At 44.4% G+C, this 10,507-nt stretch overlaps 1 protein-coding gene across 1 annotated transcript in view; it reads right to left on the reverse strand.

The window, feature by feature from the left end:
* LOC106807116 (receptor-type tyrosine-protein phosphatase delta-like) overlaps positions 1-10,507 on the reverse strand; it is a 32,019-nt gene that overhangs the window by 20,380 nt on the left and 1,132 nt on the right. Inside the window, exons 3-5 of the mRNA XM_014809376.1 lie at positions 3,381-3,532; positions 2,985-3,136; positions 2,443-2,602 (exon numbers count right to left, since the gene is read on the reverse strand). Of these exons, the coding sequence (XP_014664862.1) occupies positions 2,443-2,602; positions 2,985-3,136; positions 3,381-3,532 (464 nt within the window). The remainder of the gene's footprint in view (positions 1-2,442; positions 2,603-2,984; positions 3,137-3,380; positions 3,533-10,507) is intronic.

A 10,507-nucleotide genomic window follows, 5' to 3' on the forward strand; every position in this document is an offset into this window, starting at 1 on the left:
AAGAAATGGAAGACTGAAATGCTCCTCTTCACTCAAGGAGGCTGCCTCAGAACAGAAGATATCTCAATCAAGAGAGGAATCTTCCAGGGTGACTCGCTCTCTCCTCGGCCATTCTGCTTAGCACTAACATCGCTTACCAACATGCTGAATAGACAGGGTGCGGGATTTACAGTCGGTAAACACAACGCCATCAGCCACCTGCTCTACATGGATGACCTTCACCAATAACTGTTCACCAATAACGAATATGAGCTGGAGCAGGCCTTGGTAACAATCAAAGCATTCAGTTATGATATCAAAATGGAGTTCGGCTTGGAAAAGTGTGCAACCGCAATCTTAAAAGGTGGAGAAATATCGAGCTTGATGACAAGACAGCCCTACAAAGTCTGAACCACGAGAACACCTACAAATATCTTGGCGTAGACGAAAGGGATGGTATTCAGCATGCAAAGATAAAGGAGAACATTGCTAAGGAGTACTATCGCCGAGTTCGCCTAGTTCTCAAGTCTGAGCTCTGCTCAAAAAACAAGATAACAGTGATCAATAGCCTGGCACTCCCAGTCCCCGTGTACACCCTCGGGGTGATCAACTGGTTGCGATCAGATATCGAAAGGATGGATCGCAAGACAAGCAAGCTACTAACCATGCACGGTCTCCATCACCCAAAAGCAGACGTAGAGCGACTGTACATCAAGAGGCAAAATGGTGGTCGTGGTCTCATTGAACTAATGTCTGCGTACAACACTGCCATTGTAGGTCTAGGTGACTACATCGAGCTTAAGGAAGACGAATTTACAAACCTTATCAAAATCCATCAGTCTGGAAAATCAAAGCACGCTCTCTTACGCGAGGCTAAAGAAATCAAAGCCAAATACTTGTCTCCTCAGCCCACCAGCCAATCCTCAACAAAGCAGAGACTGAAGGCAAATATAGAAGCAGAGAAGATCGAGGTATTAAAGAACAAGCCTTTGCATGAAAGATTCTACAAGAGCCTCGACAGGCCATTTGTCGACAAGACTGCAAGCGTTGCCTGGCTGAGTAGTTCCGGGCTCAAGGGGGAGACAGAAAGCCTGATCATTGCAGCCCAAGAACAAGCACTCAACACCAGATACCATCAACGCAACATTCTCAAGCAACAGGTCAACAGCAAGTGCAGAATGTGCAGCAAGGCAGAGGAGACCATCAGCCACATCATCGCCGGATGCACAGTGCTGGCCCCAACCGAGTACATAAATCGCCATAACAAGGTAGCCTGCTATCTGCACTGGTCAATCTGCAGTAAACTTGGTGAGCAAGTACCTGAGAAGTGATATTAACATACTCCGAGACCAGTTACCAATATCTGAGATACTATCATAATGTGGGATATGGCAGTGCAGACAGATCGCACAATACCTGCAAACCGCTCTGATATAGTGCTCCACAACAGGAAAGAAAAATGATGCCTGTTGATTGACGTAGCCGTACCAGATTATTCTAACATCATGGTGAAGGAAAGAGAGAAACTCACCAAGTACAAAGATCTGGAGATCGAAATTAGGAGGATGTGGAATATTAAGACGAGAATTGTACCAGTGGTAGTTGGAGCCCTTGGCTCTATAAAGAATGGGTTTGATAAGAACTTTAAGGAACTCCTTGGCCACCACACTGCCCAAGAAGGGCAGAAAATCGCACTACTGGGAACAGCACACATCCTGCAAAAAATTCTGGATTGAATCCCTATGTCCCAGGTTGGGACACGGTCAACCCAGAAGCCACCGGCTAATGCCGTGATCCACTTTGGAAATAATAATAATGATAAAAACTTAATGTTGAAACAACTGCAGTTGCACGCATACACAAGTAGAGATGATATGCACATTAATTTATAATCATTTAATCAATGATGATGAAGATGATGATGATGACGATCAACAACTGTTAACTATGATGCAACAGATAATCTAGCAATGCACCAGGAGAGATTTCTATGCAAAATGTTATAAACACACACATACTAAACGCAGTACAGACAACAAAAACAACAACAACAACAACAACAACAACAACAACAACAACATCAGCAGCAACAACGTGTAGGTCCGTAGATGAGGTGCAGGCCCGTAGGCAGGTTTTTTTACGGGAGGGTGCGATCCAACGAGTATACGGACCTAACGAGCGCGGGAGGCGCCAGTCTCTAGGGGGTCTGGGCTCCTGGGGGCACGCCCCTGGGAAATTTTGAAAATTATGTTGTCTGAGACTGCATTTCGCGCGTTTTGAAGGCAGTATGATATGAAAACAGGCAGCCAAAAGCGAGCCTCAAAACGTGGATATTTCTCAAATTTTTTTAACCTCAAAATGTATTGACCTCCGCAGCCTGTGGGGGGGGGGGAGGGAAGAACGCACCCGTCGCACCCCCATTCCCTACGGGCCTGAGGTGGGAACATTACAAAGTCGACTTACGAGCGCACGGGCTGGTGGCGTTGGCGATGGGCGACAGCAGTCCTACGCCTGTCTCAATGCCGATGCACTGCACTGCAAACTCGTACGCGGTGTTGGCAGCGAGGAACTGCACGGTGAGGTTGGTACGCGGCGTCGTCAGAACCACCCACGTACGTTCACCCTGCAATCATCGGTGACCACAACTCACATCACAATGTACGTGAGGGACGTTTCTCCCTCCCATTGACCCAGTGGCGCCACCTATTGGTTAGATTGGTTCACGATCGCCTACATGCAGGGAGATAGATGAGGTGCGAGTCTAACGACACTAACTGCTGTAGGAGGGCGTGCTCTGACTGGTAGAAATGAGATAGGATTAGGTCAAGTGTCAGTTGGGCCCAGCAGTTTTCAGAGCAATTAGATATGGGTCGTACCTCCTATTTTTATTTCGTTATAATTTTATCATTCGTTTTCGGGTTACTCGTTCCGATAACGATTCTACTTGTTCCAGTTCTGTAATCGATAAATATTTTTAAGTATTGGCTGTCACCAGCGCCCTCTACCTGAGGTCTGTATCTCAGCTTGTAGGTGATGGTGTCGTCTTCCTTCCCTCCCTCGTCGACGCCATACTGCCAAGCTTTCCATGCCACCTGGAGGCTGGACGGGGAGTTAGGAATCTCGGTCACTGATGGAGGCGACACCAGGCGGGGAGGATCTGAAACATATCCGTGATTGCAAACGACTCATGGTTGCAAATCTACGTACATATCTAAATAAATAACTACGAGAGAAATCGTGAAGATCGAATATCATACATTTTAACTCTAACTTTTTACACACACAAAATAATTCAAGCTTTAAATTTATTTCAAGTAAAACACCTAATATTTTTAAATAGGAACGACGTCACGAACGAGACAAATGTAAAACAGTTTTCTATGTAATGCATCCGCACGCACCTACGATGGTGAGAGTGGCCTGCGCGCTGTTGCTGCCGTGCGCATTGCTCGCCTCACACGTGTAGTTGGCCGTGGCGGAGGGCAGCAACACGTGTTCACACTCCACCGTGTCGGCCATGGTGTTCTTGCAGATGGAAGCAAGCTTGAAGCCCCTATAGAAGTCAGGGGAGAAAAGCCGCAGGCTTGCTATATACTCACTGAGTCACGTATGAGTCGCGCACGTAGAAATGTATAGACGATCCAGCCTATCTATAACCTATCTAGCGCATTATTTTTATGAGTACGTAAGTAACGTGAATATTAACATAAAGTAGAAGGTAGTCTTCTAGATTTTTTGAAACCCTTCAGTTCCTGTTTATTATTCTAACCTAGCTGACTCCTAGCAGAGTTTAAAACAGCTTATTAAAAATATTATGTTAGCTATCTTAGAATAAACCATCATGTCCAAAAAGAAAATTGATAAAAGTTATATATTTCATGCACGCACGCACGCACACACGCACGTACGCACGCACGCACGCACGCACGCACGCACACACACACACACACACACACACACACGTGCGCATGGACACTCACACGTACACATAGGTACACATGCACGTACTCACACAAGTACACATGCATACACACATAATGCATGCACGCGTATCTATACACATTTCACGAGACCCTAACCAGTACCATAATATTTGTATATATATATATATAGGGATATATATTATATATATATATACACGCACGTGCGTACACACACACACACACACGCGCGCGTGTGTATTCCTAATATATAGTACAACATGTTCACGCATGACTTACTGAGTATAGTAGCAGGATGGCAGTGAGCAGAGCAGGCAAAACAAAAAGCTCCTGATACAGCTGTCGTGTGTGATGCACAGCACATGCTCGATATATAGATATATAGATAGATACACAGCAGCCTCACCAGCGCATCACGGAGAAACATTTTATTTTCGATTCGAAGTTTCACGTCCACCATTTTTCCGTCGAAGTCGTCTGACAAAAATGTGACATCATTTACAGTCACGTCAAAAATGGTCGGTTTTGGAAATCGACGCTGCGGTGCTGCCAGCGAGCTACTGCGTGATATTTACAAAACTAGGACGTCGTGAGTTTCCTTCCTGGCATGCTAGCGACACCCATAGCGGATAGTCAGTCAATCCATATCCTGTCCCCACGTTCACTTCTCACAAGTACAGCAACGATTTTGCGCTTATCTAAACTCTATGCGTGTTATTCGAAACCTATGTTGTCCGTATATATCACATAGTGCAAGTCGCTGAACTAACACCAGGTGGCGCGCATTGCAGTTACTCACAGGCACTATTTTTTCATCACCCATGAGGAATCTCTGAATGGCACTACAGATTATACAGCTGTATTTGAATTAAGAATATGATTACGTATCAGTACAAAGGAAACTGCTACCAACAACACAATGTATAAACCGTTAGGTTCCCCCGAATATAGGCATGTTTAAACACCCGCCCTTTCGTGAAGCCCAAAGTAACCGCGGTACAAAAAAGTCTGCCCACTTTCCCGCTTTGCTACTTTATTTGTGCTGTAGCGCCAATAGCAAAATGTCTTACTTTCGTTGCACGTAGGCCGGACCACCCTTCACTACACAGGACAAGTTCCATTCGCAGAGCAGCGTGGCATTATTTTCACACAGGAGGCAAGCATCTTCCTCCTTACGTAATGGCTTCGCCTTCAGAGCTTGAAATCGCTCGTTACCATCGCCTTCCTGTGTCGTTAGCTCTGAGGGTCGATGAGGTTGTTGTTGCTGCTGTTGTTTCATTAGCTGATGACATAGTTGTTCTTTCATTAGCTGATGACATAGTTGTTCTTTCATTAGCTGATGACATAGCTGTTGTTTCATTTGGTGACAACATTGTTGCCGTAGCTGTTTCATTTGGTGACAGCATTGTTGCGGTTACATTCAGTGAAGAGATCGTTGCTGTTGTTCCATTTGTTAAGGTTATTGTTGTGGGCTCCTCTGCTGATGCCATTACTGCTGCTGCCACTAGGCGATGGTGATGCTGCTGCTATTGCTGAGCTATTTGACGATGCCATTGGTGCTGTTCATTTAATGACAAAGTCGTTGCCGTTCCATCTGGGAACATAAACACATAAAACATTTCTAGTAAAGAAACTGATGATACTTCACGTAGCTATTTAGGCTTCACTGATGGTGAAGCCAGGAACTCAAGAGGAAACTTGCATAGGACATAAAACATGGACATAAAATATAGGAATACAATACATAAATATAGTCTGTATACAATTCTGTTTCACTGGTGGTAACTTACTGAGAAGATATGCATTTGTGTACGCGTTGCCATATCATATTTAGCTATCTTATAAATCATGAAATTCACGTATCCTTCAGTATAGCTGTTATACTACTACCGCGAAGATAACTATACAAAGTATTAGGTTATAATTGTATTCATATGTTAAATATATATATATATATTATATATATATATATATATATATATATATATACATATTATCAGGAGTAAATAATAATAGATATCTATAATAATCTATTATATTCACTCTGATATTATTGTATAGATGTGTTATAGTATTACACAATTCCCTGTTTTTAACACTGCTTAGCCAAAGGTATCCAACTGCAACAGATTTAAGGCGGTTTTCGAGGTGAACAATCACGTACATATATTACAGAAATAAATAATAATAAATTAACTAATTATAACTTCAATAAATTTAATTATAATAATAATTTAAAATCGAATTATCCATAAATAAAATTGGAAAATGATACTTGTTCTTGACACCACTATTAGATTAGAAAAATATTAAACGAGGCAGTGTGAACTTCGCGCGTGACTATATGCACTGGTATTTGGCAGGAGTCCCCCACCAGCCGTATATGCATCCTCGCTGCAGCTGCCTGTAAAGATGTCACAGTCGTCGCCACCCAGCCGGCAACGACACTCGCTCTGACAGTTGCGCCAAACCTCCCCGACGAACACTCTGCCAATAGTAAACGGTAGTCAGTATTCACACTAACACGGTATAGTGTGTCAGGGCGAATCTAGCTTTCAGGAGACGGGGGGGGGGGGTGATATTTGAGTGAAGCTTTCAGGAGACGGGTTGGGAGGGCTGATATTTGAGTGAAGGTGTGCCGAAGGCACGCGCGTGCTAGGGTGGCTCGGGGCATGCCCATCCCACCTGAAAATTCAGGCAGCTGTGTAGCCACAGCGGAAATCCCCAGTTTCTATCAGCCTACAGACTGACTTTTTTATTTTGGCCTTATGTTTACTAGTATCATAACATTAGTCAGTGTGCGGAAGGGACGGGGGGGGGGGGTGCAACCCCCTCTAGATCCGCCACTGTGTGTAGTAGCAGTATTCTATCAAAAGTGAATGAAAAAATCGTTTTTATTTATTACGACTATTATTATAAAATTATTTGTTTTTATACATCCTGATACTATGAGGAGTAAAATAATATCAGTAGTAAATAAAAACAAATGATTTTATTCACTCCTGATATAACAAACAATGTTACGCACGCACGCACGCACACACGCACGCACGCACGCACGCACGCACACACACGCACGCACACACGCACGCACACACGCTCACACACACACGCACGCACACACGCACACACACACACACACACGCACACACGCACGCACACACGCACACACACACACGCACACACACACGCACACACACACACACACACGCACACACACACACACACACGCACACACACACGCACGCACACACGCCGCAACACACACACACACACACACACACACCACACACACACACGCACACACACACGCCACCAGCACACACACACACCACGCACAGACACACGCACGCACACACAGACGGACAGACGAGCAGCTTCTTACTCTCCAGGCATCCCAGCAGTGAAGCCTGACGCGCAGAGGCAGCCGACGGCGCGGGGCGACACAGGTGGAAGTGCTGGCAGCCGTAGTCAGGGTCATCGGCGCTGGACGTCAGACAGCGGTTGGCGCACGCTGCCCGAACCTGTTGGGCGCACACGCCTGCGGAGAAACAAGCGCAGGGGAGGGCTGAGCATGGGACGATCGTGGACGTGTCGCGAGGCAGTCCTGAGACCGCCTTGGGTAGTAATGAGAGAGTCGCGAGGTTTTCGGACAGATTTGAGACAGTACGAAAGTTGTCTTTTGATAATATGAAATAGATTTAGACAGATTGAGACAGCCATGAGACAGTCATAAAGATTTAGGAAAAAACTTGAGACAGTATTGAGACAGCAGCCATGAGACAATTATAAGTTAAAAAAAACTTGAGACAGTATTGAGATCTCCATGAGACAGTCATAAAGTGTTAGAAAAAACTTGAGATAGTATTGAGACAGTAGTGAGACAGTACTTACTGAAGTGATCTACAATTAGTATTTGAACAGGACTTGAGAACAGACTCAGACACTCATGCAGAAGTCTATAAGTATAGTCATAGTATAATTTAGTGCATTGTATAATAGTCATATATATATATATATATATATAGTCTAGCATAAGTTCTATAAGAGCTATCGACTATGTAAACTACTGAGGTTTCAAATCGGCAACGTGACCAGATAACGGGCAACCCCGTTTCTAACGGGTTCTTATCTAATATCAGTGTTACTAGGTTAACGGTGACAGATGATGTCTGCGTTGCGCGCGTGTCCGCCTGTGCGTCACCTGACCCTAAAAACGACAGCGACATCGCCGCCGCCCGTCTGCGTGTAAACAACCTAGCTACCTTCAAGCACTGAGCACCTGAAACGTCGCGGGGCAGAGCAGAGTCCGCTTCTTCCATGCACTTCCGCCGTGATAGCACGCTTGGCACTCGTTCTCACACTCAGCTCCCCAGAATCCACTCTGCAACCTTAACACACATAACACACACGTACATGTGATATAATATATATATATAACGTATAGCGTGATATGGCCTTCGGTAATACGGGACAGCGAGGCTACATTTTCCATCGAACACAAGCCAAACTACGAGCGAAAATGTCATGATTCGTGTTGTAACCAAGACGATTTCATCGTAGTTCTAATCGACAGTAACTCCATCTAGTAACTCAAAACGACAAAAATTGCTAGATTGCTATCACAACGAACTTGGTAGTGTTGTTAACAAATATATCATTTATATAAGAGAGGGAAGAGTGGAGAGAGAAAGGACTATATATATATATATATATATATATATATATATATATATATATATATATATATATATATATATATATATATATATATATATATACTAGATAGATAGATAGATAGATAGATAGGGAGGAGAGAGAACGAGAGAGAGAGAGAGAGAGAGAGAGAGGAGAGAGAGAGAGAGAGAGAGAGAGGGGAGCGAGCGAGAGAGAGAGGGGACCGAGGGAGGAGAGAGAGAGAGAAAGACGGACAGACAGCAGAACAGACACACAGGCCAGACAGCCGGATGCGGACTCGCGCGATCACACGTACGATGCACGACAGGTGCACGAGTCCGTGCAGCTGCTTGCTCCTCTCTCCCTCCACGTAGCACTCGTACAGTCGCGTCCGCCGCCGTCACGTTGTCAACGCGACGTCCAGCTGGCCATCCCACTCCGGCGCGCACGTCGTCGTGCCGCATCGCAGCAACGCCTGCAGATACACAAGTCGAAAACCCGTCTATCACCAACGTCACGTTTAACGAGACCGCGAGAGCGAGAGGGTACTCGCAGAGAGGCTCTCATTTTCGGAAGTGTAAGAGTACGCACTTTAAAATGGACAGGGTCTTCTTCAGGGTGTTGCCTGTTCTATCTACCAAAAAATATGTCCTTTGTTCGCAGGATGGAGGGACGGAAATGCGCGTTCAAACCGACGCTACTCACCTGTTTTAATACGTGATACAAAATACGTGATCATATGTGATACGCGGATTCACTCCACTCCCATGCGCCCAGGGGAGGCGCGGGAGAGGGGTCGTTTTCGTAAAACATTTGGAGAATTAGGCCTTATTAGCGATGGACGCCTAAAGCGTATTACGATATAGGATTGGCGCTAGCTAGATACAGGCTGAGCTGCGAGATATCCCTACGTTAAAATGTAAGCGCAAAATATTATCAGGACTATATATACCTATTGTAATATGTTTACGTATTCTTAACGTGAATACATAGTGCATTAATTAATATAAAAATTTGTAGTGTTCTTAACGCTGCAGATAATGATTGATACTCTTGCCTATCGCGGAATGACAAACATACGTACAAGGTCCGTTTGTTACTGGCTTCCATATGCAAGACGACGGAGTCATTCAAAGAAGCGGATATCGGTGAAGTCTTTCGCTATGACTTGCGCTTAAACGTAGAACATTACATGTACAATATGAAACAAAAACTACCTAGAAATAATCAGCGAAATACTCATCGATGTCCACATGTAATACAAGAATCTTATCTATAGTATATACCACGAACAAATATATCAATATATCAATATATATATATAGATGCAGTGGCGCGATCCAGGGGGGGGGGCACGGGGCGGTCGTCCCCCTAGAATTTCAGGGCAAGGGTATTTTAGCCTATAACACCCTCCCCTCGGGAGCTTCGTGCCCTGAGCTCGCATGATTCGCCCCCCCCTCCCTAGAATTCACTTCTGGATCCGCCTGATTATGTGTGTATAAATGCGTTATAGATATTATGAAAAATGAATCCAAAAAAATTGTTTTTATTCAATCGCATTAGTTCATGATGCTATTAGATAAAAATTCCCGGGAAATAACAGAGCCGTTAACACCGATATGAGTGTGATAAAAAGAGTGAAAAAGTAAGTAGTGAGAGGTTAGAGACCCAGGCACGCATGCTTCATTTATACAGGGTCGGATCCAGGATTTTAAAAAGGCACTGCCAAATTTTTTTTCATTACTCTTTAATTCATTATTTCACATATTATATGGGTTTCGCGTCCATAAGTTATTAATGTGAGCTTTTGGCGTAGCTGATTGAAATGCGTGCATTTGGCAATATAATGTAACTCATCCAGTGCATCTATACAGGCGACCGTAACAGTGGCGCCATGCTGCATGGCGCCG

The sequence above is a fragment of the Priapulus caudatus genome, unplaced genomic scaffold (genome assembly GCF_000485595.1).
Source record: "Priapulus caudatus unplaced genomic scaffold, Priapulus_caudatus-5.0.1 Scaffold197, whole genome shotgun sequence".
Taxonomy (NCBI): domain Eukaryota; kingdom Metazoa; phylum Priapulida; class Priapulimorpha; order Priapulimorphida; family Priapulidae; genus Priapulus; species Priapulus caudatus.